Source organism: Mastomys coucha, unplaced genomic scaffold, assembly GCF_008632895.1.
Source record: "Mastomys coucha isolate ucsf_1 unplaced genomic scaffold, UCSF_Mcou_1 pScaffold7, whole genome shotgun sequence".
Taxonomy (NCBI): domain Eukaryota; kingdom Metazoa; phylum Chordata; class Mammalia; order Rodentia; family Muridae; genus Mastomys; species Mastomys coucha.
In genome coordinates, this window is record NW_022196913.1 from 25,635,163 (window position 1) to 25,662,662 (window position 27,500).

At 42.7% G+C, this 27,500-nt stretch overlaps 2 protein-coding genes across 4 annotated transcripts in view; both read right to left on the reverse strand.

The window, feature by feature from the left end:
* The window catches only part of Pgbd1 (piggyBac transposable element derived 1), an 18,568-nt gene extending 7,265 nt beyond the window's left edge, over positions 1–11,303 (reverse strand). The window contains 2 exon segments of the mRNA XM_031359646.1: positions 6,099–6,253; positions 7,064–11,303. Of these exon segments, the coding sequence (XP_031215506.1) occupies positions 6,099–6,253; positions 7,064–7,459 (551 nt within the window). The 5' untranslated portion in view covers positions 7,460–11,303.
* Positions 11,304–11,483: 180 nt separating this feature from the next.
* Positions 11,484–23,149, reverse strand: Zscan26 (zinc finger and SCAN domain containing 26). 3 transcript variants are annotated; one of them, XM_031359642.1, is made up of 6 exons: positions 22,973–23,149; positions 18,661–18,736; positions 18,486–18,545; positions 17,337–17,654; positions 16,952–17,057; positions 11,484–14,964 (listed from the first exon to the last, which is right to left on the reverse strand). In XM_031359642.1, the coding sequence occupies exons 2-6, from the start codon at positions 18,673–18,675 to the stop codon at positions 14,066–14,068; spliced, it is 1,398 nt and encodes a 465-aa protein (XP_031215502.1). In that variant the 5' UTR covers positions 18,676–18,736; positions 22,973–23,149; the 3' UTR covers positions 11,484–14,065. The 3 variants fall into 3 exon arrangements, with proteins under 3 accessions (XP_031215502.1, XP_031215503.1, XP_031215504.1); XM_031359643.1 differs by having other exon boundaries at positions 18,661–18,847; XM_031359644.1 differs by having other exon boundaries at positions 22,918–23,149.
* Between the last annotated feature and the right edge of the window lie 4,351 nt (positions 23,150–27,500).

Sequence of the window (27,500 nt, forward strand, 5' to 3'; positions counted from 1 at the left end):
AGAGAGAGGGGGGGATAGGGAGGGGAGAGGGAGAGAGAGAGAGGGATAGGGAGGGGAGAGAGAGTGGAGAGGAAAGAGAGGAGAGAAAGGAGAGAGAAGAGAGAGGAGAGAGGAGAGAGAGGAGAGAGGTGAGAGAGAGGAATTAGAGACAGAGATAGACACACACATACACACAGATAGAGACAGACACACACACACACACACACACAGACACACAGAGACACAGAGAGAGAGGAGAGAGGAGAGAGGGGAAAGAGAGGAGTTAGAGACAGAGACAGTCACATACATACACACACACTGATAGAGACAGACACACACACAGAGACAGAGACATATGCACAGACAGAGACAGAGACATACACAGAGAGAGAGGGAGGGAAGGAGAGGGAAGCAGGGAGGGAGAGAGAGACAGAGACAGACAGAGAGAGACAGAGTGAGAGAGAAAGAGAGGGAAGGAGGGATGGGGAGAGAGGGAGGGAGGGGGAGAGAGGGAGGGAGTGAGAGAGAGAAAGAGGGGGGGAGAAAGAGAGAGGGGAGAGAGAGAGGGGGGTGTTGCAGCTAACAAAGCTGAAAGGAGTTGAAGATCTAAAGAGCACTTTGACATCAGACATGGAGATGCAGTGTGGAGTTTGCCCTGCTGGTTTTCAGTCCTCTTTTGGTCCAGTATTTTCTCATAGTGCTCCATTTTCTCCCTTTTGGAATGGTGATGCGTATTCTGTGCTGCTGTATGTTGGAAGCATGAGATCTAACTTTCAACTTTGGTTTTCTAGGGGTTATAGTTAAGAGCTTGTCTTGAGTCTCAACAGAGACTTTGAACTTAGGACTTTTAAACTGTGTTGAGACTATGGTAGATTGTGAAGATATGTGAAGTTGGACTAAATGAAGTTTTTGTATTATGTTATGGCTACAAGCCTATAGGGGCCAGGGAGTGGAATGTGCTAGTTTGTATCTATCCCCCATAGGCTCATAGATTTGAATGGTTGGTCATCAGAGATTGACACTACTTGAGAGAGATTAGGAAATGTGTCCCTGTTGGAGTAGGTGTGGCCTTTTTGGAGGAAGTGTGTCACTAGGGGTGAACTTCAGAGTTTCAAAAGTCCAAGCCAGTCCCAGAGACTCTCTCTTCCTGCTACCTGCAGTTCCAGATGTAGAGCTCTCAGCTACTTCCCATTACATTATGTCTGCCCACGTGCTGCTACGCTTCCTGCCATGATGACAATGGATTAAACCTCTGAAACTCTAAGGAAGCCCCAACTAAATGTTTTCCTCTGTAAGAACCGCCATGGTCATGGTGTCTCTTTACAGCAAAAGAACACAGAATAAGACAGATGGTATTAAAGATGTTGAACACTAAGCCTGTGGTGCCAGACACTCTGGGGATGTACTATTTATGTTCAGCACCAGCATATTCCACTGCCATTCAGGGCTGATCAAACACTGGACCCCTGACAATGACAACCCACACAACGGCAACACTGTCCCACATGGTACAGGGCATTGGAGTGCCCTGCTAGACTAAGCCTGCACCAATACACAGGTCTACTGAGTCTGTAATGAGATATCTGAGAGTGTTATGAAATAATACCACAATAAAGAAAATAAGGATGTTACCTAGAAGAAAGCTTGTGCAGAATGAAGACATTGCCACAAACATGGACTTGACTTAACTGTTCTGTTCAATATCATTTCCTGCTGTGGTGAAGATGTAACATCAAAGATGTAACAAGGAGCTTTAAGGCTCCTTTTAATAGGTTTGAATCTGTGTAAATGTATAGATCTTGCAAAATTTTCATTAATAAAAATTATTTAAGATATTATATCATCTGTATTATTTAAAAATTATATGCTATAATAATTATTCTGGTAGTTGCTTGTAGTTCTTTGTCTTTATTTGACAATGTCTCCAAAAGTCTACCATGTAGCTTTTTATTAATCTCTTAATTTTTGTTTCATGTTCTTATTTATACTCTTTCCCCATTGCCTGAAAAGGATACAATATCTAGTCCTTCCCAGACTGGATGTAGGCTCTGATAAGATTGAATAATTTCTGTTTACCTCACTCATCACTACCCCATCCCACAGGGCATATCAACTATTCTGATAGTATAAAGCTCTCCTCTTTTACTTCTCTTACCTTTTAAAAATTACTTCTCTTACCTTTTGAGATGTTATAAATTACTGTCCCTTTCCTTCCTCCAAACTGTCTCAAATATCCCTCCTTACTCTCATTTAAATTCATTAATTGTTGTCATTAATTGTTGTCACATGCATATACGTGTATATATATCTAGATACGTGTGCATTCCTAAACATAACCTGCCTAGTCTGTATAATATTGCTTTTATGTGTGTTTTTCAACCCTGACTATTTGGTATTGGAAAGTTTTCCTTGTTTGAGTAGTATTACCTCTTTTTACTATCTCCCCATCTCCTCTATCAACATAATTTGCTTAGAAAGCTATATTGGTTTCCTTAGTCTCTTGTAACAGGGCACAGACTTGATAGTTTAAAAAAAAAATGTATTCCTTCTCTGTCCTGGAGCCTAGAAGTCGAAAATCAAAGTCAAGGAATCAGCAGGTGCCAATAGGGCCATGCTCTCTCGGAAACCCTAGGAGAGCATCTTCCTTGCCACTCTTCTTGGATTCTAGATGTTTTCAATAATCCTTGGTGTTTTGCTACTTGTAGAAGTGCCATATTATCTCAGGCTCTGTCATCCCAGGCATCCTCCTGTATATCTCTGTCTTCACTGGCCTTTACATAAAGAATGTGTTTATGCCCATTCAACACCATATGACCTCCTCTTAACTTCATTATATCTCCAAGGAGATAACTGTCAAGTTAGTCCACCTTCATGGACACCTACAATTAAGACTTACCATATCTTTTGAGGGGACAAAATTTAACTCATGTGTTAGCTCAGCTTCAGTTAAATTTTGGTCTGTTCGGTCTTTTATAATTTGATTTAATATTAGCTTTCATCTTCTGTGCACACACACCTCTACCTTCTGACTTTCTTGGACTCCTATATTATTCCTTCTTAATTTTCAATCATTGATTATACATTGGTGTAACCAACATCTAAGTACTTTGTCATTTCTTCATATTTAATCATACTGAAGCCTTTATAGCCTGTAATAATACTTAATATATATATATATATCACTGTTTTCTTTGTATCCATGTTATATTACATTTACAGCAACTGGGTTTATATTTAAAGTATGTTTAAGTATACATTTAAACATATACCTGTCTTGCATTTACAGACAGGTAAAGTAGTTAATAATAACATGAGGTATGAGGTCTGATGTGATTAACAGGAAGTCATGGGAAAGCAGAGAAGACAATATCATAAAGACAGTATTTTGAAAGAACAAATGGAGCAAAAGACTTTCATGGAAAAGAACCACTCTACCCTAAGCATCTCTCTCTCTGTTTGTGCCTCTTTCCGTCTCTGTATCTCTGAGACAGGATATGACCATGTAAACCATGCTGCCCTAGAACTTGCAGTGACCCTCCTGCCTCTGCTTCCCAAGTGTAGGAATTATAGATTCATGCCACCAAGCCTGGTTGAATAGAGTCTTATACCACCTTCTTTATCCCTATACCTTGAGATCTGAGTGTGCCTAAAAAACATGGCACAACATAAGACTGAAGTCGTCAGCATAGGCTCTCTGCATGATGAACATATATGGTCTGTGATAGTCTGAGACAAAGTGAACATGAAGGCACCTCCTTAAAGGCTTTCAGGAGAGAGTGGGCCAAGAGAAAGGCAACAGGGAAGGGGGGATCACCACAAAGCTCCCATAAACCTGGACGGCAGCTCACCTGGAGCCTAGGTGAGCTAGACTCGGGCACTGCTGCACGGTCTTTGAACTTTCTTCCTGGAGACAGGCTACTCCTTGAGGAGCGCATCCTATAAAGAGAAGACAAGAGTCCTTTGTGAGACACTTTTGCCCGGGGAAGTTCCCCTTGTTTGGATCCACTCCCTGAGTCTTCTGTTTTGAAAACATCTAAACCAAGATACAGATTTTATGGACTGAGTGGAAAGCACTGCAACTGTTTCTAAGATTCTGAAGCTTGGCTGTTGCTCACTCACAAGACTGAGTAGGAGGGAGAGACTTGGTGGTGTACTTTACTTACATATGGAGCGTGAGTTAAAACCACCGCTAAGAGAGAAGGGAGGAAGAAGCTCCTGCTGCATGCTGCCTTTGGTCAAGTCTCACACAAGACCCGTTCTCGTGGCAGAAAACAAACATGTAGTAGATGGAGAAATTAGCTCTGAATCTGTTGGTGTTGGGCAAATCATTTAAACTGAACTTTAGTTTTCCTAACTATTAATTAAAGTTGTTGAGTAAGAACATGTTGTAAATATAGGCTGGCAAGATGGCTCAGTGGTTAAAAGTACTTGACACCAAGTCTCAGGAGCTGATTATGATCCCCGGGATCTACATGATGGAAGGTGAGAATTGTTTCCCATAATCTTCCCTTTGACCTATCCACACTTGCCAAGGAATATACACCCCCCCCCGCAAGATATATAAAAATAAATTCAGTTTTGCAATTTTGTAATTTTTAACAATTGCTTAGATATGGGAAAGGACAAAACCATAGAATTTGCTGTTGGTCAAAACCATAAACGTATAGTTATAAAAAGAGTAAGTAATGGATATTTAATGACTAGCATGGTAGCCAACATGAATAATAAATTGTATGCTTGAGTATCATATATTATTATTAATATTTAGAAACAATGTCTCACTATGTTGCCCAGGTTGGCCTTGAAGTCCTGGGCTCTGGGTGGTGTTTGTGGTATATAGGCACAAACCCAGTACTTAGGAGGTAGCTGTGGAAGAAGGAAGAGTTCAAGGTCACCCTTGACTACATAGTGAGCCCGAGGCAGGCATGTGCTACCTGAGCCCCTGTTTTACTCCCCGCAACCGCTGCCCTGAAAGGTGGGGATATAGCTCTGTTAGTAGGGTGCTGTCTAGCTTATATACAGCCTTGGGTTCGATTCTCAGCATAGTACTAAAAAATACATAACAGAGGGGCCAGGAAGATGGCTCAGTGGGTAAAGGTGCTTGCTGCCAAACCCACAGACCTAAATTTGATTCCCACAACTCCCATGGTGGAAGGAGAAAACTGAATCCTGAAAGTTGTCTTCTGATCTTCATACTTGTGCCATGGCTCCTGTGAGCACACAAACACACACGAACATGGTGGTATATATCTTTAACCCCGGCATTTGAGAGGCAGGTGAATCTCTAGTTCAAGTCCATCTTGGTCTACATAGTGATTTCCAAGCCAGCAATAGCCACACAGTGAGACCCTGACTCAAAACACAAAGCAAGCAAACAAACAAAACCCACCCCTCAACAAAACAATAACAACAGTATTAGTAACTCCTGTGCGGGCTTGCTCGCTCTCTGTCTCTCTCTGTCTCTGTCTGTCTCTTTCTCACACACACACAAAATGAACAAATGTAGACAAAAATTTTAATGGGATTTTCTTTAAAACAAACAACAGCAAGCAACCAAACCAAACCAAAGCCAAACAAAACAAACAAACAAACAAACAAACAAACCAACCAAGAAAGAAAGAAACTTGGGTTCAAGCAATCTTTCCCAGCTCCTGAGTAGCTGGGGCTATGGGCATGTGTTACTATTTTATGTGTCACTAATTTCATATTCAAAATTTGTTAAGTAGATCTCAAAATAGTTTAAGTTTTTAAACAGTTTTATTTTTTTATTTGTGTGTGTGCACATGCATGCGGGCATACACATAGAGGTCACAGAACAACTTGCAAGGGTTTGTTCCCTTCTACCTTGTCAGTCCAGGGGATCCACCTTAGGTTGACAGGACGAGAGGCAAGCATGTTTACCCTCTGAACCATCTCTTCAGCACTTACCTATTTTAAACACACACACACACACATATACACACACATGCACCACACACACACACACACACCCAGAGGGGATAAATACCTTAATTACTTTTATTGCGAAAGAACAAGACAGAAGACCCTGAGGGCAGAGACAATGATACTTCAGTTAGCAGCCTCCTTCAGGGGTCTTAACCAAACTCATTCCCTAGCACTCACCTCTCACGTCTTGGAGGAACTCTGGAGAGTCACTTGTCCAGGGAGTGACAGAAGACTGCAGGAAATGGAGGCTCTGATACTTCTCCATAGAGGCTCCTTGATACCCTGTCACGACTAGGTGCATGTCCTGTTCCTGAGCACAGAAAGTAGCCTAGAGACAAAAGATTCACTTTGAAAAAGTAGCTTGGTGGGAGGCCGAGACTCCTACAAGGGAGCAGAGAACAAGCTCATCTACCCCTCTAAAGGAGGAGCAAGAAGTGACCCACATTCATATCAGCACTGCAAACTCACCAGACAGGTCCCCTGGGGACACAGAAGTCAAGGCAGGAAAGACAGAGAAAGGATCTATCCCCGGAAATACACACTGACAGCCCGCCCGAGCTATCGGTAAAAATGGAATGAGGCCTAGGGTCTGGATACTATCTCCAAATGTCTTCCACAGATTACACAACAACTACAAAGGCTAAAACAATTCTCTGGAGAAAAAAAACTCTTGACAAGCACAGCATTAACTGTGAAGGACAAAATCATCCCCCATGTGCCTCCAGAGAGATCTGACCAGAGGACACGCTGCCTGCTGTAGTCGACATCTGGCTAGAGGGTACAACTTGGTTGTCATACTAAGATTGTAAAAGCATGTCCTTGCTCTTCATAAATATATACTGAAGTACTGGGAGGTAAGGGGCATACTTGCAATTATTTGTCATCTGGTTCAGGGGGGAAGTCTGCATAACTGTGCAAGCCTACGCACAAACAATGATTTGCACAGGAATAAGGATAGGGTAGGTGGGGCACATCATGGAACCAGTCTTAGCAAGAGCTAAATCTAGGTGAAGAGGATGCTGTTTTGGGGGCCCTTCTCTAAATTCTGAATTACTTCAGAGTAAGAGGGTAAGCATTAGCAGATGCACGTCCCTACCCCACTATCTTCCCACACTAGCACGCTCATTACTTTTCCTACCTGCTGCCCTGTGTCTCCATGTTCCGAGGCTAGATTCTCCAGTAATGCCGCTGCCTCATCACCTCTCAGCAGAGGATATGTCTGTATCCAGGCTTGGAGTTCTTTGGGTAGGATGGTCAGGAACTGGGCCAGTACCAGCAGCTCCAGGATCTGTTCTTTTGTGTGGGTCTCTGGCCTCAGGCGTTGATGGCAAAGTTCCCGAAGCTGGGCCAGAGCTTCCCAGGGCCCAGGAGCCTCTTGGTAAGGGAACTGCCTAAATCGCAGGCGGTAAAGTTCCTGAGCATGCGCCTTGCCCTCCTGTGAGCGGCCTGGCTGCTCCCAGGTGGGATCTTCCACCTTCACTGTCACAAGGTTGCCTTCATTCTCAGGAGCAGAACCCGGCAACACTTCATACATGTTGAACTTAGAAGCTGCAGAACGGTTCAGCTGTCTGAAGTCTGTGCTTCAGAAATGTATTTCTGAATGAACATCTACAGTATAAGAATTGAAGAAAATTAAAGTCAACTTAAAACCCTATGAAACATTTTTATTTTTGTTCTCCACTTTGCTGTGCTCAATGACTAACCCTATGCATCCAAATCATATCCTGAACACTAAAGGAGCTGAGCCCAGAGGTAAGGTAAGGAATAAACCATGAGAGAAGAAAGGCTAACTATGAATACCTGGCATGGTGCTGCATGCTTGAAATCCTAGCATGCAGGAACAGAAGCTAGTGTGGACTACACAGCAAGTTCAAGGTCAGCCTGGACTAAATAAAGAGACTCTGTCTCAGTGAAACTGAACACAGCAAAACCTTCCAAATGAAAAACAAACAAACAACAAAACAAAACCCAGTATGTTTTAATGTATTATGCCTACGTTAGAGAGGAGGGATGATTGGACATACAGAGAAGCCAGAGAGCTATCTTGGCAGAAACACAGTACAATTTAAAGGTTGAATATGTCACTTTCCATACAGATCTGGTATTGCTCTTTCATAATTTCCCATCATTAATGCCTTCCGTAATGAGATCTTGCCATGTCTCCTATAATTACTGTCTCAAAATCTGTGCTGGCCTATGGCTTGCTTTGACAAACAGAGCATAATAGCATGACAAAGAGAAAGGAAGTGCCCTGCAGCTTTTAGGACACTGCCCTAAGACAGCCATACTGTGAGGAAACCCAAGCTAGTCATGTAAAGGTCACTTGGATTTAGGCCTCTTAAGCAAAACCTTAGCTGGGTCTAGAGCCTACATAATTCATAAGCTAAATACAGTTATATGAGCAACCCCAAGCAGGACCCACAGTAGAACTGGCCAATCAATCCATAGGACCCCCAAGACACTGTTTTTATTATTCAGGTTTTGTTTTTGTTCTTACAGAACCACAGATACCAGGAGCAGTAGAGGCTCAGCAGGTCCCTTCTTTCCCTCGTCTGTCTCCCTTTCTCCTTTTGTGATCTCAATTCCAGCACATCTGTTTCAAGGATATCTGTATCCTTTTCTGGCTCCAAGTTTCCTTTAGACTCCAGATTTTCCATTGCCCGCAGTATGCCTCCAGCTTCAAGTCTCTCCTGCACTATCATTTCCACACATATTGAAAGGAAATCAGGGTCACCTCACAGTGGGACTCCTTATGTATTTCTCCACTTCTATGGAGGCCAACCACTTTCCATGCAGTTAGGCTTAACAAAAGGTCCCATATGAGCACTGAGTTTGGCTAATTACTTCTATAAAATACCTGTGACAGCAATCCCTTCCTTCTGGTTTCCTTAGTTACCATTTTCACCCACTATTGCAATAGTTCTGTTTCTTACATCACACCATTGATGTGCATTTCCTAAAGCACAATTTTGATCTTACTCCAACACATCTCCTATGTTAGTGTGAAACACATCTGGTATTTACTGTTTTCTTGCTTGTAACTCCGAAAATCCTTTGAACAGGATAAGCTGTAAGTTAAATGGACGACCACCAAACAATTATTTAATTAACTAGGCCTACACAATAACGTCGTCTCCATCAAAATTCAAAAGGCAGGATTTGTGGAGCTTCCAAACAGTTGGCGATTGATACCTCCAGAGGGCATGGAAGCACCACCACCCTCAATCTTAAACACAAGGATACTGTCCGCTTCACCTGAATCCTTGGCAATATGCTTTATAACACATCAGTAAGCATGCTTCCCGAGTTCTGTGAGATCTGAGCTCTGGGAGCAGTTAGTAAAAACCCTGGTTTCCAGCCAGTAGGTCAGAAGCATAGGTAGAATAAGCTGGAACTTACAACTGATGTTGAAAGTGGGAACCAGCCTTGTGTCTTGTATACAGAAGCCTCAACATATAGGAACCATCCATCTACACCGAATTAGAGAGCTGCAAATGGTGTTCGGGGAGGAAACATTGCCTGTTTGCTGGTAAGGTCAAACTTCTAGCATCTTTTGAGGTCAGACTGCCATTACACACACACACACACACACACACACACACACACACACACACACCCACCCCATGACCACCATCAGAAACTTCTCCTTGGGCTAACTTCAAACTCCCAGAATCCAATCCTACCTGCGTCTCCCGTTTAGTTTACCACCAAGTATATTAAGCGCCTAATTATTTTCCACGTGTAAAGTTAATCCCAGAATAAAAGAAGTTAGTTCCTACATACCAGAAAAACATGGGCTTCCTAATTCCTCGAATTCACCACAGGGTGAGTTTTCCTTCCTACTTTGTATTGGTCCATCCTTCCGATGTAAATTCCCACTGACATATGGCCTGCTCTGTAGATGCATAATCTTCTGTGGCTACCCTCAAGCCTAATATAGGAGCGGGGAAACTGAGCCACACAGGCTCACAAACCGCTGGGTGCACGCACTCCGTTCTCCAGCTTCTATTGCAGATCACTGCACAGCCACTCCTGCTCCTGGTAGACGTCTACGTAGACTCTAGAATTGCAGTACGTACCTGGTACCCAACAAAGACCGGTATACTTCTTGACGAATGTAATAGATGTACCTGTAGTGCCTTAGCCAGGGCTCTAACCTGCCCAGATCTACGCTAAGACTACACGCCAGCGTCAGCAGCTAAGTATGCTATTTGTTGCTGCAAAGTTTAGGGAAGGTGTGCTACGAGGATGTGCCGAAGCTCATCCAAAAAGCCCGCTACCGGAGCCAAGAGACCAGCGCGCCACAGCCTGGCGGTACTTGCTGTTAGTCTCCGAGCCCGCAACGATGGAGCTCGGCGGGAAGGGGTCCAAAAGGATGAAGGATAGGGAGCACTTCCTGCAGACAGAGCTGGGCTCCAAGGGGGCACTTCCTGTAGATGGAGCTGGAGACTCAGTGGCAACTTCCTGCTGTGGCTGTGTTCCTTAGGAGCCTGATGCCAATCTCTGGTGCCAGGTCCGTGGTATTTCTGACCCGTGCCCGTCCTGGTAGTTTCAAAGAGACCAAACACACGCACATTTCCGTAAATTATTTCAACAACAACAACAACAACAACAACAAAACCTGTGGGACGTACCTGAGGGAGAGCTCTTGCTTGACTTACTGGGTTCAGTCCCCAGCACCGCAAAAGTTTCCCCAGACTGTCATCCATAAAGACAAAGCCGAGTCGGCCTTTACAGAGTCTTGTGAACAGTCAGATAGGTAAATACCCAACAGAGCCCCAAGGTGAGTATACAGATTTTATATGCGTGCGAAAATCCAGGTAGCTAGAATTCAAGAGTTAACCATATTTATACTTACTTCCCATGTATTCGAATGGGAGATCATATGACAACCTGGAGTAGGTTCTCTCTTGCTATGTGGGTCCCAAGGATTGAACTCAGGTAGTCAGGTGTGGTGGCAAGTGTTCTTACTGGCAGATCCACCTTCACAACCTTCCTATAAATGTTTTATAAATTCTCAGGACATCCCGGGAACGTTTTGTTCAGTGAGAATAATAGCTTTTGAAGCATTTATGGAAGTTTGCACTTTATTTGGCTAAGACAGCATAGAATTCTTTTTCCATAGCAGCTTAAAAATTATATTGTTCTGTATGTGTGTTTATGGCAGAGACCAGAGGTCGATGCCAGAGGCTATTCTCTGTAGCTCTTCAACCTTATTTTTTAGACAAGGTCTTTTATTGAATCTTGGGGCTCATTGATGCAGCTACACTGGCTACCAGCAAGCTCCAGGAATCCCCCACCCCCAGGGAGATTATAACTGTGCATTACCATCTCTACCATTTTACATGGGTAATGGGAATCTGAACTCACATGTTTGTGTCATAGGCATTTTACCAACTGAGCCTCTCTCAGCCCCATAAGCATAGTGTATAAACATCCCAACAATGGTATTCCATTGTATAGGGTACAATTATTTACTTAACTATCCTCAATAATGCAGGTTTGAGTTATATTCTTTATTAAGTAATGCTGTAGGAAACACCATTAAAAATCTTTACTTTCTTTTTAAAGCTTTAATTTTATTCAAAAATTACTTTGAAACTTTATGAACACTTTACAGACTGTTTACAATACTGTCAATATCACTATTTCCATAGAAAAGTATTTTCTTTACCCTATCAATCATGTTTTTACGTTGTTTTAAATATATCTGTTGGGTAAATATACACACACAAACTGACAAAAAGTAATGTGCATTTAAAAGTTTGATAGTTCTCTAATTTTTAAGGGCCATGCTGTTTAGAAGTAAAAGGAGAAGCTAAGAGAAAGGCCAGAAAAGGAACATCACTTTCACACAAACAGTGATACATGATTAATCGGTGCATAAAAGAATGTTCAGCAGTAGAAATATAAAGCATGTTCTAAAACAGGTGCTTTCTTCTGAGGCTTAGGAATTACAAGTGTTACAAATGCCTGTTACATGCACATTTTGGTATGGACATGAGTTACATCAAGGAGATTGATCACATGCTAACACTGTTATTTTGGTGGTGTTGGGGACCTAACCATAGTCCATGCCATCAGTTTTTAAGGCCATATGACTGCTGAAGTTGCAACTATCACATGCAAAGTATGGGCAAAAGGTCAAAAAGAGGTTCTTCTCAGTTTAGCCAGTCCCTTTGGACAGCTCTCCCCAATTTTGCTTAGAGTGTATCTTAGGCCAAAATCTTGACAAAGGAAGTGGGCTTTATTTTCTGCAGAGCTAAAAGTTTGGCTAAAGGGGGATAAAGGGAAGATTAATGTCAGAATTGCACCTAGCAGTCCTTGGCCTGTCCCCTCCTTAGATATGACTGGCAGCAAGCTGACTAGGTTTCCCATGGGTCTTGGACTACTCTAACCTTTTCTACTGAACAAGAAAAAATAAGCATTTGTAAGTTGCTATTTATTTGTAAGCCACATGTAGTGAAACCAAGTTGTGTTCACTACAAGAGTCCCCTTATCTTCCCAAAAAGGCATAACTCAAGAAGCCCTTTCCTTGGAGAAGTACACCCTGTGCAGTTACCAACCACAAGCAATGTTTAGCAGTCTGGTGCTGTGTTTGGAAAGACTCCAAGCTTACCACTGCTCATTACTAGCAAGACTGTCAGTATAACCTGATGACCAAATCTCCAAGCTGATTTGATTTTAATGGTCAAAATGACTTCAAAATAAGCATCATTTAAGTTTGCATCATTGGTATCAAAGGGGAAAAAAAACCCGTTTTCCCCCATGGGACATTCATTTAGGTGTCCTTCAAGCAGTCACTGTACTGGCACTGTTGTTGCCTAGTAAGAAAGTTGCTGCTTAGAATAATTCAACACTGTTCATTCAAATGACTCAAGGTCTCTTGCATAGTTTAAGTAAAACTGATTTATAATTTGAAACACTGGGATACCGTGGTTAAAATGGGTAGGAAATGTAAAATGACATGAGCTAATTCTAAGGGTAGGTTCTATAGTTAAACAGCAAAAGCTATCTTTGCTTTCAGAAATGCATTCATTGATGGTACAAGGGTAAAGTGCATATGAAGCCAGTGTGTGTATGAACCCAATAGGGAAAATGTCCAGTTAACCTATGTTAGACCCTTGAGAATGTGTATTTCTAAGTATTATTAGATTTATTTTGGGCTTAAAAATATTTTACAAGTTGTGTGTGTGTGTGTGTGTGTGTGTGTGTGTGTGTGTACCAGTTTCTGTGGACCCCTGTATACAGAAGCCTGAGAAGATTAGAAGAGGGCATCAGATCCCTGGAACTGGAATTGTGAGCAGCTATGGATGTTCTAGGAACTGAAAATGGATGGGTCCTTTCAAGAGCAGGTGTGTTAACTGCTGACTCTAGCTCCTTAGGATTTGTCTTTTCACATGTATGATGTCTGCATGTATGGCTCTCCATGTGTATGGATGCATGTGTACTTAAGATTATCATCAGGAGTCTTCCTAGATAACTCCACCAACTGCTCTCCAAACTCTCTCCCCTGAGTCCAAAGTTTGCTGATATAGCAAGTCTGGCTAGCCAGCTTGCTCTGAAGATCCCCTTTTTGCCACCTGAGGGTGGGGCCATGGGCTGGCCACTATACTCACTTAACTTTACATGGGTGCTGGGCCATGGGCTGGCCACCAAACTCACTTGACTTTACGTGGGTGCTGGGGATACAAAACAGTCCTTACACTTGCATAGCAACTTGGTTTAACCACTGAGCCATCTCCCCAACCCTCATTAATTTTACTTTTAAGGAGCCTGTTCCTACAGTACTTGCAAAAATATCAGCTTGATCTTGTTCTGTATAAATCTTTAGGCACTTGACTTGCTGATTTAAAAGACTTCACTCACACATAAAGCTAATACTTAAGAGATAAATAATCATGTACTTATCATATCGAAAGCTCTGAGAAGTTCTGTAGTCAATACTTGTTTAACTCTGATTCCACTCTAAGGGTAAAATTATTGTAGTGTAATTATAGCTTTAAGTAAAGCCAAGAGAGGGAAACAATGGAGACATATGGCTTCCAAGGATACTGAAGCCAAAGCTGTGGTGAGTTCTTTTAAAAGGCTCGGTTTACTTATCAATGTAACATTTCAATATTTCAAACAGAGAGCCTCATTAAGCCACTTTGCTTTTGTGGTGATGTCTCTGATGCTGAAAGAGACCAGACTTCTGCCTGAAGGCTTCATTGCATTCACTACACTTGTAGGGTTTTTCTTCATTGTGGATTCTGACATGCTGATCTAAGTGTGAATTTAGACGGAAAGCTTTCTGACACACGTTACATTTGAAAGGTTTTTCTCCAGTGTGAATCCTATGATGTCGAATAAGGTCGGAGGTCAAACTGAAGGCTTTCCCACACTCATTACAGTGATGTCTTTTGGAACGACCATGGACTCTCTGATGGTGGGTGAGGAGGAGGGCCCGACTAAAGGTTTTCCCACACTCCTTGCATTCTCGGGGCTCATCCTGACTGTGAATTTTTTGGTGTCGATTAAGATGAGAGCTTCGCCTGAAGTTCTTTCCACAATGGATACACAGATAGGGTTTTTCTCCAGTATGGATCCTGAGATGCTCCAAAAGACCTGCATTCTGGCTAAAGACTTTTCCACACTCTTTGCACTGGTAAGGCTTCTCACCAAGATGGATTTTCTGATGTCTGATGAGGTGTGAGCTTCTCTGAAAGACTTTCCCACACTCTTGGCAGGGGTGACCTTTCTCTTTAGAGATTTCCTGATGTTCAGTAGCAACAGAACTCTGATATACTACAGATTCACAGGGCTTTTCTCCTGTATGTGCTCTGTCATGTTCAATCATGCTTGAGTTCTGAACAAGTCTCTCCTTAGTTTCCAAGCATTGGCTGTTAGTTTTTTCCTGGGGCATGGATGGATACTTTTTCAAGCTCAGGTCCTCACACTGGGCCTCGATGGGTTCAGACATTGTACTAGATGATTCCACTCTTTCACAAGAGTCTGTCTCTGCAATGAACTTCCCATTTTCACTCCTTGTCTCTTTACCTGAAACATTAAATTATATACATCACTAATTATTTTATTTTTGGTGTTCAGGGAAAGGAATCTGCAAATAGCAGGAGATACTTAAATAAAGCCATGTGTATAAATTAAAGAAAAAATTGTTGTGTGTATTTTATTTGCATGTATGCATGTACACAACATGCATATAGTGCCAAAGAGACCATAAGAGGGTGTCTAGTTTCCTGAAACTGGAGTTACAGAATGTTGTGAGCTGCAATGTGGGTGCTGGGAACTGAAACCAGTCCTCTGTAAAAGTTTTCTTAATAGATGAGATCTCTTCAATCCCCACAAAGTAGTAAAAACAAAAAAAAATTGCTTATGATTATTGAAAAAATATATATGGAGTGATTTAGGAGAAATTGTGGCTTTATTTGTTTGTTTTGAGGTAAGGCTTCACTATGCAAAATAACCTAACCTAAACCACACAGCAATCCTCTTCTCTCAGCTTCTCAGGTCCCACAATTACAGTCATGTACCAGCACATCCAGCTTGATATTCAAGAAATTAAGATATTCGCTTTGGGGAAGGCTAGGGGTTGTGATGGGAGGTAATTTATTTTAAATGTTCTAAATTTTATTATGTGATATACATTACACACATAAAAGCTACTAAGCATGACTGCATATTCTCGATCATGATTTGTCACCTGGGAAACAAAAAAACACCATAAACGAGGTCATCTGAGGACCATCAAGTTAAACAGGGAAGGTACTTTGACAAATGAAGATGTGTTGGCATAGTGCCGATTTTATCACTGAGTAGTATGTAAAACTTGGAAAAATTGCTTAAGTTCTTATCAATAAATCAACAGTACCAGGACCATGAGACCTTGAGAATAATGCATTCATAAAAACATCACATTGAAATATGAAGTGTTCCCCTCAGAGGGGAATAGCAGGTTCCTTCTCCTATTCAAATGTTGCAAGTCTTTCTAATACTGAACAAGGAAGAAGACAGCAGTAGAAGTAAGAATACCCAGTTAGTAGTAAGTACTGTTTACTCAAGGTCAGGACCTGGAGCAGATTCAGGGCACAAAACAAAACTTGGCTCTTTAACTATGGAAAGAAAGAAAGAAGCCAGAGACTGGAAGGTAACTTCCCATGTGAGCACAGGTGAGGACTCTGACGACAGAGCCATAGGGAGCCAGGAACAGGGAATAGGGTGAATGAGGCAGGCGGGAGCCAAATGGGAATGAACAGGCCAACAGAGAGCCTGTGAGTGGAAGGTGCCTGGGAACAGCTGCATCTCTCTGTTCCTCTTCCCAGCATGGCCACAGTCCTTCATGTGAAAAAACAGAATAGCATTTCCCAGTTCACTAAGGGATCTAAGCAAAGGGAGACATCAATACATTTGTATTGAAGTGACAGAGAAGAATATAAGGTAACTTAGTGAAAGTATCAAAGACATTGGAGAGTTCAAGGCCAGCTGATCTACATAGTTCTAGTTGAGATCAGCCAGAGTTACACAGAAGACCCTGTGTCAAAAGAAGAAAGAAGGAAGGAAGGAGAGTGAGAGAGACACCACAAGTAAGAAATAGAACAGTAACAAAGCAGAGCCAAAGAAACTGATTAACTCCCCCACCCCAAGCACTGCCATTCACTGTGACTTGAAAGAGATTGCAAAGGGAATGAGGAAACTGCCTGAGATTCTTTGCCTCAGGGAAGAGCAACAGGTGGGTCCAGCTCCACTCTCCTTGGTGTGCTGTTCATTCAAATTATTTAGAGCTGTAGATCTTTTAAATCTTGACTGTGCTACGAAGTTTATTGTACAGACAAAAACAAACAAACAAAACAACAACAAAACCAAAACAAAAATCTCCACTGACTAGTGAGGCTACAGAGTAGATTATGTATACAAATTAAGCCACAACAGACATGATAAAAACAAACACCAAAATGCTAAGGGTGCCAAGGCAGAGGCACTGCAGGGCCTACCATAACTCAAATGCAAAAAGACGCCATCATCTTACCTGTCTCCTCAGGCTTCTGAAGCACATACTCAGGCTGCTCCTGTGTTTCTCTGTGAAGGGCTGGCTCTCCAACCAGTACAGTCGGTCTGGTTCTTTGGGCTGAGTCCTAGAGATAAGTACAGATAATTAGGAAACTGGTTTACAAAAAAAAAACCAAAACACTTTAATGTCAGAAAAGAGAACAAAGAAACCTTTACGGAGGCTAAGAAGAGGCAGAATGGAGAACCTCTGCACACTTCGGCCTCACAGGGGATAGCAAGGGTGAGGCGAGGCTGACACTGACCAGCAGTGAGCAGTGCCCCGCCCACTGCTGTGCTCTCGTCCACCTATGTGACCTGGGGGCTCACTTCTTACTTTCCTGCAAATGGGCACCTGTACCCCTTACCTTCTGCTCTCCTGCTTTTCCACGGTCCAGCTGTAAATCTTCCAGTATTCCCACCAGTTCCTCCCCAGTCTCTGGGTGGTGCTCGAGCACCTGGACCTGCAGATCTCTTGGCAGGATGGTCAGGAACTGCTCCAGTACCAGCAGCTCCAGGATCTGCTCCTTGCTGTGGGTCTCAGGCCGCAGCCACTGTCTGCAGAGCTCCCTGAGTCGGCGTAAAACCTCTCGAGGTCCAGTGCTTTCCTCATAGCGCAGCTGCCTGAACTGTTTGCACAATGGCTCCTGCCCAACGCCTTTTCTGTCCCCTTGAACTTTGAATCCCTGTTCCCAAGCACAGTAGTTTTAACAGTGGCTTAAAGCACAGACTTGGATCTACAACTCTATCTCCTTTGCTACCTTAAACTTTAAGTCAGATTTCTACTCAACTCCGCACATATACCCCAATCATTCAAGAAATGTCTCTCTCTGACAACTGGCGAACAAAGCTTGATAGTCCTTGAACAAAGCTTAATTTCCCTAGCCTTGCTAGTAGCCCTACTTCTCTTCTCTTTTTTCTTTTGAGACGGGATCTTCCTATGTGGCTCTAACTGGCCTAGAATTTGGTATCTATATACCAAATATACCAGGCTGGCCTCACAGAGAACTGTTACTGAGTGCTAGGATTAAAGTCCTATACCACCACACACAGCTTTTAGTCCCCTTTCAAGGCTAATGTCACCAAGATAAGAATGAGTTCTTTTCAAGACCCCAAGAACTCTGCAGACAGATCACCCATGATGGGATCCACTGGCCAGCATTGGCTGCCTCAGCAGTAATCTTTGCTGGAGGTATCAGGACCTTGCAGAACCAGCATGAAATAATGACTGATCAGTTTGTCCAAGACAGATTGACAAGGACTGCTATCTGTTCCCCTTCATCTCAGCTCTTGTCCTTCCCCCCATTAAATTCTGAGTCAGGGCCCAGAAGACAGGGCTCAGGACACTGTCTTCTTGTTTCTTCCCAATATGGACTTGCTAAGTACCTGATTCTTATCTTGTTTCACTACCACAGATCTCTCTCACTGGACTGAGTGACAAGTCACTAAATTTAGTTTGTTAGGACCCCCCAAGGCCAGACCTCTGATACCATGAACAATAGTGATTCTCTCATTACCTGAAGCTCCTCCTTCAGATTCAGGGGAGCCAAAGAGTATGCACGCTTGCTAGGGTGGATCTGGGAAGAGGTATGTGTGGGAACAGAATATGATCAGAACATGTTGTTGAAAACTCTCAAAGAAGTTAAAAAAAAAAAAAAAAAAGAAAAGAAAAGAGGATGAACACATACTCACCAAGGCCAGTGCCATCCCTCGCTTCAGGCACTTTGTTTTAGAGACTTTTCTCTTGACTGTATCCCAAGAGACACTCCTAAAAACACAAGGCACAGAAACAGCCGTGCTAGTAGTAACAACAGCAACAAGTGGTCTTTCCTGAGGCTTGTTTCCTTCTAGCCATTTGTGTTCTCCAAAGCAGCTATTCCTAAGAATATATAAGCAAAGCGAGAAAACTTTTATAGGTTGCCACCCAAACTAGAAATTGGAGTAAATTTGAAAAAGTGCCATTTTAAAACTCTCAAATGATTCAGGTGAGAGCCACAAATGAATGCTAAAACCACTGGGTGAAAAGAGGGAAGAACAGAAGATTCTCAGTGCTAATTCTCAGTGCTAACCACCCGATGTGTATCAATAAAGGGAAGATAAAGGTATCCATCCGGCAGTTACAAATGCAACCAAATGAGCAAGTCTAGCAGCATCAACAGGAAGGCACCAATACCAAGTACCCTATGACCTATGGAACACTTTTAATAAATATTATTTATCATGAATTTACTGAGGAAACTTTCTGAGAAATCCAGAACTCAGTCTATCTATAACAGGCATAAGTCTAATTTCCCCAAAGCAAAAAAGTAGATGTATGTTAGGAGGTTATTGTTCTAGATTAGGGAGACATAGCTAAGTGAAACACTTGAAATCCAATGCTTGCATTAAAAACAAAACACCAAACATTTAAAGCAGATGTGGTACTTCAGGTCTATATCACAATATTCCAGAGGTTTAGCCAGGAAGCTTATAACCTAATAATTAAATTTAAAAGCCATCACTATAATTTGTGATGTAGTTTTGCTGTGTTGCTCAGTGAAGCCTCATAAATCTGAGCTGAAACAACCCTCCCATTCGTACCTCTCAAGTAGCAAGGATGTGAGAGGCTCGGAGCAGCATGACCTATTAATAGAGGCTTGGGACAGTCTAAGGAAGTGATGTTTATTGGACAGAAAACATCAGGTTAGTACTGTGACGGTTAGTTTATAAGTCACTTCTGCGATATGGGTGAAAATATTTGGTCAAAATTATTTTGGATTTAATATTTAAGTTAAATAGTAAATATACCCCAGACTGTAGACAGAGTAAAACAGACTAGCCTCCATAATGTAGTAGGCCTTGTCAGATCAACAGAAGGTCTGAGAACAAAAGGACTCGTCCTCTCACAAATAAGTGTAAGACTTCCTCTCTAGCAGCTTTCAAGTCAGATACTGATGTTTTAGGTCTTCCTTCAGCTCTGAACTAAGAATTCAGTTCTTCTGCATCCTAAGTCTTTTGCTTTCAGACTTGAACTAAATAACCAGCTTTTGTGGTTCACAGGTCTTTGACTTGCACTTCAATGAAATTATTTGCTGTTCTGTTTTTAGTTTGCTAATTCTCCCTGAAGATTTTAGGACTTGATAATCATGAGGCAATCCTTATAATAAATCTTTGGCTTTTTTCCTATTCTTTTTAAAATTAGCATTTATTAACTATGTACAACAGTGGGTTTGATCATGACACATCACACACATATAGTTTGATCAGTTGCCCTGCCCAATGATTCTCTTCCCAAACAATCTTCTTTCAACTGTCATGTTTTTATTTTAATAAATCTCTTTTTAGACAACTGTTGACCAAAATCAATATAAAAATCGATCCTACTTCTTTAATATTCCTAGTAAAGGGGCTGAGGAGATGGCTCTGTGGTTAAGAAAATAGTCTGCTCTTTCAGAGAATCCAAGTGAGGCTCCCTGAGCCCCTGCTGGGTGGCTCACAACACCAGTAACTGCAGCACCAGGAGATCTGAGTGAGTACCTTTCTGGCTTCCGGGGACAACTGTACTTGAGTGCACATACCTAGACATACATAAATAACTTAAAAAACAAATCTCTTTTTAAAGGCAGTAAGAACTCTGATACAGGCATACTAAACTAGCGGTGACTCAGTTCTACAATGTGATCAAGTATACATACATATACATGGTAGTTTAACTGTCCTTGGAAGGAACTCCAGCTACCTTGACACTTACGCCAGAAGACTGAGCATTCTCTCCCCCTTCTTTAATATTGTATGTATATAATCAAGTTCTTTAAAAATGTGCATGGATGTTTTGCCTGCATATATATCTGTGCATCACATGTGTGCGTGAAGAGAGCCAGAAGGTGTCGATCTCTTGAATTTGAAGTTATCAGTAGTTGAGTGCCATGTGGGTGTTGGGATTTGAATCTGAGTCGTCTGGAAGACCCGAAAGTGCTCTTAACTGCTGAGCCATCTCTCCAGTAGCCTTGAGTTCTTTTGATTCTACAGCTTCATATCCCTCATATATACCCTTCTTGTATTTTCTTGACACGCTCTCCTACTCAGAATACTTGAACTCAGTGGTTCTCAATCTGTGGGTTGTGACCCCTTTGGCAAAGCTCTGTCTCCAAAAATATTTACATTACAATTCATAACAGCAGCAAAATTACAGGTATAGAGTAGCAATGAAAATAATTTCGTGGTTGGAGATCACAACATGAAGAACTGTATTAATGGCATTAGGAAGGTTGAGAACCACTGCTTGAGCGCTGGTCTTCCTGACACCAACTATACCACACTGTACCTGAGGTTTTCCTAAGGGGGAAATGAAGCCTGTTGCACACAATGAGTTGCCATCACCAGCAAGATCAAGTTTAACACATTTAATATGGGCTAAATCTTTCTTAAGCTTTAATGACCAAACCTGAATACTTTTGTTGTTGTTTGTTCTTGGTTCCTTATATATTCCACTCGTACAGGGAAAAGCCTTTAAACTTTTTCTTTTTTCTTTTTGGTTTTTTAGAGACACGGTTTCTCCGTGTAGCCCTGGCTATCCTGGAACTCACTCTGTAGACCAGGCTGGCCTTGAAGTCAGAAATCTGCCTGCCTCTGCCTCCCAAGTGTTGGGACTAAAGGCGTGCCCCACCACCATCCGGCAAACTTTTTCTTATTGATTACTCACAGCTCACGTCACAATTAGCTCACGTCACAATTAACAAGGCAACAGAGCTGCCCCACCTGTGCTTGCTTCCCTTGCTTAGTCAATCTCCGAAGACTCCTAAAAACTACCTTCAACCTTATATTACAGACGAAACTTGGAAGACTTGAAGAATTTATGATTTTACACAGGTTTCTAAGCTGATCTTCAGTTTTTTGGTTTTGTTTTTTGCCCCCTCTCCCCCAGAGTTTCTCTGTGTAGTTCTGTCCAGCAATTTGCTCTGTAGATCAGGTTGGCCTTGAACTTACAAAGATCTGCCTGCCTCTGCCTCCCAAATGCTGGGATTAAAAGCGTGCACCACCAACACTGGACTGAACTTAACCCTTGATCCTTTAAAAAAAAAAAATCTACAGACTCAAAATTGTGAATTTATTGTTTCCTTCTCTCTCTTCTGTGTGTGCATCTGATCCAGAAGCAAAAACTGTGGGATCCACCCAGCCACAACTATCACGACAGTCACTCTTCACTTCCTGCCAGATTTCCTTCTTCCCAAGGATCTCAGTGGGCAATTCTCCTCCCAAGTGCTAGGATTATAGAAATTAGTCACTATGCTCAGATGCTGGTTTTTAATTGCACCCAACTTTGATTTGCAACCCATTCTTGATTTCATTTCCGCCCATCCTCTATACATATTAAGGGTGTCTAATTACAAGGCCTTTCACCCCAAGACCAAGTTCCTCACACAACTAAATGCCCACTTTGTCCACATTCTTATCCTTTGTGGCAATCTTATTCACTGCGCTCGAAATACCCTGGTGCCCTCGTTATTCCCTAAATAAGACAGACAAGCTGCAGCTTTAGGGCCTCTGTATTCGCTGTTCTCTCACGCATGCCTTTTAAAGGCGCCTATGTCTACCCACCTACTTCGGATTATCTACTCAAATAGACTATTACAGCGCGCTAACTACCTAAACATGCAGAAGCCTTGTGCGGCAGCGCCAGCTTATGAGCTCAAAGCTCCGAGGTGTAAGGCTAAACGAGTTCAAATCAAGAGTATACTCCGCCAAATGATGAGGCCAACATGGACTTCACGAAACGCTCTCAAAAACAAACAACAAACCAAAAAAGGAAAAAAAAAAAAACCCTCACAAACAAAATAAAAGCAACAGAACCCAGGAGTGTTGGCAATCACAGCATTAGAATGCTGAAGCAGGATTCTAGAGTTTGCGGTCAGCTTGGGCTACACAGAGCGTTCCAGAATAAGCCTGCGCAACAGCAGGAAACTGCCTCACCAACTGCGTCCTGAGCTTCCTCCCTCTCCCACGCCCGGTAGCTTCCGTCACGCACCAGCGTCTGGTCCTCCCAGCTCCGAGGAGTGGAGAGTTTCTGTTTATCAGCCAGACCCGCCGCTCAAGAGTCCCAAGTTTGCCGTTCTCTCTCCGCTGGAACCCGATCGCCGAACGTCCTCTCGTCCTGGTCGCAGGGTCAGTCACACGTCTCTCAAAGTCGGTGTTCCAGCTCAGTAGCTTCCGGCTCCGCTCTAGGACGATGGGAGGACCAGGACTCAACTCGGTGGTGTCCTGACTGGGTCTAAGTTGAAACATTTCATGTACACAAATCAGACAATTTCATTTGGCTGTTTTCACACAGTGAGGTCACTTCTATCACTAGAATAACAAAGCTCTGGGTGTAATCACAGCCACCAACAAGCAGGCACAGGAATTGAATCTTTAGGTTGGGCTTTAGCCAAAAGCTGGCATGATCATGTAGGTTGTATTTAAAATTACCACTCCAAAGAAGTCACCTTAATACCTTACCTCAAACCAGCAGTTTTCTAGAGAACCAGAGTTAATTATTAGTGCTCAAGTTTATTCTTCGTTCCCCACCCTTTCCTCACCAAGTTCTAAAGACTCTTATCTGTGTCTTCTTTATCTTCTTTGGCCTGAGTGTAGGGTTTAGAATTTAGAATTCAATGATCTTTGAAAAGAAGATGGGTCAAGATGTGCCAATTTTCTTTCTAAAGTGTGTGTGTGTGTGTGTGTGTGTGTGTGTGTGTGTGTGTGTGTGTGTGTGTGGTGCTGCTGCTGCTGCTGCTGCAGAAGTTCACTTTGTCATTTTATGCTTATCTTGTTTGACTTTGAACTGAGGCCCCCAACAGAGCTTAGTTTGGTTAATGTCTAGTGGTGTTAATGTTATGTGCTCTGCAGCCTCCTAAGCCAATGGTTTGTGCAGTTAAACTCAGAACAAACAAATCATTTGTTTAAGTCCTTCCTATAGTGTCTAACCCAAAGTCCCCTACCATCCTCCCATCCCCTATAATCCCCCCTTGTTAGCCATAAAGAGGCTACAATTTGAGGTTCATCTCCAATCATTTGGATGAGAACTCACAGCAGGACTCCACCCTTTTTATGTTGACTGAAAAGACTTTTGCAAGCCTAAAATTCCCATGGCAGGAGCAGACATCAAATCCCCTGTGAAAGGTTCAAAACCCATAACTATTTCTGGGTCCATTTAAAACTTCATAAAGGGGCTTAGCCGTGAGATCAAAAATTGGGATCAAATTCTACAGTAGCCTGCCATACCCAGGAATATGTTCAACTGCCTGAGAATTGCAAATTCTTGTTCCACATTTGTCTAATTGTCAGTCACTGCTTTCCAAGCAGGCTCCTCTTTCCAGGTTAGAGGAGGAAACCCAGTAATTCCTCAGCCTGCTGACAGACTTGGGCCTTGCAGCCTAAATCTAGTCCTGGAAAATGGTTTAAAGTCTCCTAGTTTCCAGTTACCTCAAAGTCTGTGAGATCCTGCTGCAACATATCATCTTTCAATATTAGGCCTTTTAAATCTTAACCCAGAGAGATGGTCCAGATGTTAAGAGCTCTTGCTGTTCTTCTACAGAACCCAGTTCACAACAGTTAGACTCTCAGCTTATAACAGCCTACAACACCAGCTGCAGGGCATCCAGGGTTCTTTCTGACCTTCTGCAGCAGCAGCAGCAGCACCACCACACACACACACACACACACACACACACACACACACACACACACACACACTTTAGAAAGAAAATCGGCACATCTTGATCCCTCTTCTCTCCAATGATTATTGAATTCTAAATTCTAAACCCCACGCTTAGGCCATCCAATCCTCCAAAGTCCTCTAGCATCTGTACAGTTTAGAGCTGTAAACTGTTAAGTCTGGTTCCAGCCATTCAAAGATGAAAAGGATACTTCCAATTCCAGTAATACAAATCCGAGGAATTCCAGGGAATGTGGTTCATCAGACTGTAGTGGCTGAGAAGAGCCGAGTGTATAACTAGCAAAATATCAAGAATTGCCTGCCAGTCTTATATAAATGCACTTATGAGACTGGGGCTTCCATATTAGTAATGAAGTAGCAATGATAATAATTTTATAGTTAGGGATCACCACAACATGAGGAATGTATTAAGGGTCATAGCACTAGGAAGGTTAGACCCTCTGTTCTCTAGGGCCCTGTAGATGCTGCTGCTTGTCTTCTGGGGAAAAAAAATTGGTTAGCAGTACTTGGTAGTATCTGGGAATTTGGAATATAGAGGAATTTGTGAGTCAGCTAGCTTCCTGAACAACGAGGGGTTTTTAGTTTTCTTCCTTTCTGGTCTTGTTTCACACCCACCCAGCCATTCATGATTGACTTTACAATAGGTTTGCTGAAGACCTTTAAAATTGTTTTAAATTATTATCTATCTTATGTGTGTAGGTGTTTTAATCTGCATGTCTGTCTGTGTATCTCTTGCTGCCAGGTGCCCATGGAGGCTAGGGGAAGGCATCAGATTCCCTGAGATACAGGCTATTGTGAGCCATCTTGTAGGTGCTATGACTCCAACTTGGGAGGAACAGCCAATGCTCTTAACCACTGAGCCATCTGGCCCTGCATTAAAGATCTTCTAAAGCCTTATTGTTGCTTCCTCAGATTCCCAAAGTCCTTCTTGGAAGACAATGGAGGTCTAACTCTTTCTGAGCTCCTGGTTGTTACACATTGTCCACCAACCAACCGAGAGGGCTCATGCCCGCACTCTTCCCTACTTTTGTAACTTCTTCCTCATATCAGAGATGCTTTGTGAAACACATCATTCTTGCCATCCTGACAGTTTCCAGGCCTTCAGCATCCATATTGGTAATTTCTGATACAACTCCTAGAACTGTTTCAAGAATTTGCTTGGTCTTCACTGGACTTTTGTTGTTCTGTCAGAACTATGTGCAGTCCTAGATTTGGGACCACATTCTAAGGCCCTTGAAGCTACATATCCGATATCTTTCTAGATGTTGCTGCCCATGTAGATTTGAATTTCAGTTGCCTTCGAGTCTGGTGGCTGGAGAAAGGGTCCTGATACCCAGTTTCCTCCTCTGGCCTTACCTTCTCAAGCCTGGTGAAGAGGATAGGCAGGGTCTGAGTGCCTGCCCAGTTAGGTAAACATGTAACAGAAATAGAGCTTAGGAATCGGCCTCTCTTTTGGGATCATCCCAGTAAGATGGCCCTGAGTCTTTCTAACTCAGGATATCAAAGGTAGAAAAGGGAGTGTGGGCCAAGTAATACCCCAGTCACAGTTCATCTTGGCCTACACCTAGAGGGAGATTTTTAAATGTTTATTTAATGTGTGCTTTATACAAGTGTTTCTTTATGTGTGTGTGCACATGTGAGCCACAGCATGCATGTGGAGGTCAGAGGACAACTTCCAGAGTCTTTTGTCTTTTTCCACTATTCGAAGATTCAACTTGGAATCAGTGTGGAGATGTTGCACCTTGATAACAAGGTTGTAGTCTACCATGTTCAAACAGCTTTTCTGAGCTCTGCGAGAAGTGGAGGACTCCCTTTTCTTGGGAGGTATGTGCTGGCTCCCCTTCTCTGTCTAATCTGGGGAGCTCAACCCCTCAATCTTCTATTCGAGGAATGCCACATAGTCCTTGGCAAAATTACAGGTTCAAATTCTTCCCTCCGGATAAGAATCTGTTCAGCAAGGGCCTGGGATTCCTGGAATGCCTCTCTGTGCAAATGAGACATTCCCAGTGTAGCTTTCTGTCAAAACTCCACCCCCACAGTTACCTGGCAACAGCCAGGTATGCTCTACCCCATAGTTACCTGGCAATAGCCAGGTAGACCTGGACCCACTATAAAAGGGGCTGCTTGCCCCCACCTCTCTCTCTTGATCTCTTGTTCTCTTGCTCTCTTGGGCTCTTCCCTTCTTGCTCCCTGTTCCTTCACCCTTCCCAGTCCCTTCCCAATTCCCTTTCCCCCTCGCTCCACATGCTCATGGCAGGCCTCTACTTCTCTACTCTCTCTCTCTCTTTCTCTCTGCCTTTCTCTGCCTCTACTACTCTCTTAACTCCCTTCCCCATGTCCTGAATAAACTCTATTCTATACTGTACCTTTGTGTGGCTGGTCTCTCAGGGGGAAGGGATGCCTCGGCATGCCCCCCCCAGGTATCCCCTTCCCCCATACCTCACTACACACCCATAGAACATATCCCCTTTTTCCTTATCTTTTTATAAACACATCAGCCAGAACTTTAAGTCTCACTCTAAGAAGAACCTTTCATCACTCTCCAAGGTTCATGAATATAGCCCTTGATTCACACCAAATAAGGTATATGTACATAAGCTGTTTCGTTGGATCATTTAATATCATATAAGAGAGCTTTTCATTGAATGTCATCTAATAGAACTGTAACACTAAAATCCTCGAGAAGGTCTTCAACCCTCTGCTCTCCAGGGATCCCAGCAGACCCCACCTTTTCTTTTATCTTTCCAGGATTCTACAGACCCCACCTTCTATCTTTCTAGCCTACTTGGAGGGAGGAAGTAGAACTCAGAACCACAGGAAGAATTCTCAAAAAGCTACA

Coding starts and splice junctions, on each gene's coding strand:
- Zscan26 (XM_031359642.1), bottom strand. Junction 17,655..18,485: donor ATCTGAAGGAGGAGCTTCAG/GTAATGAGAGAA, acceptor GCTTGGGAACAG/GGATTCAAAGTTCAAGGGGA. Junction 17,058..17,336: donor GAAAAGCAGGAGAGCAGAAG/GTAAGGGGTACA, acceptor ACTTATCTCTAG/GACTCAGCCCAAAGAACCAG.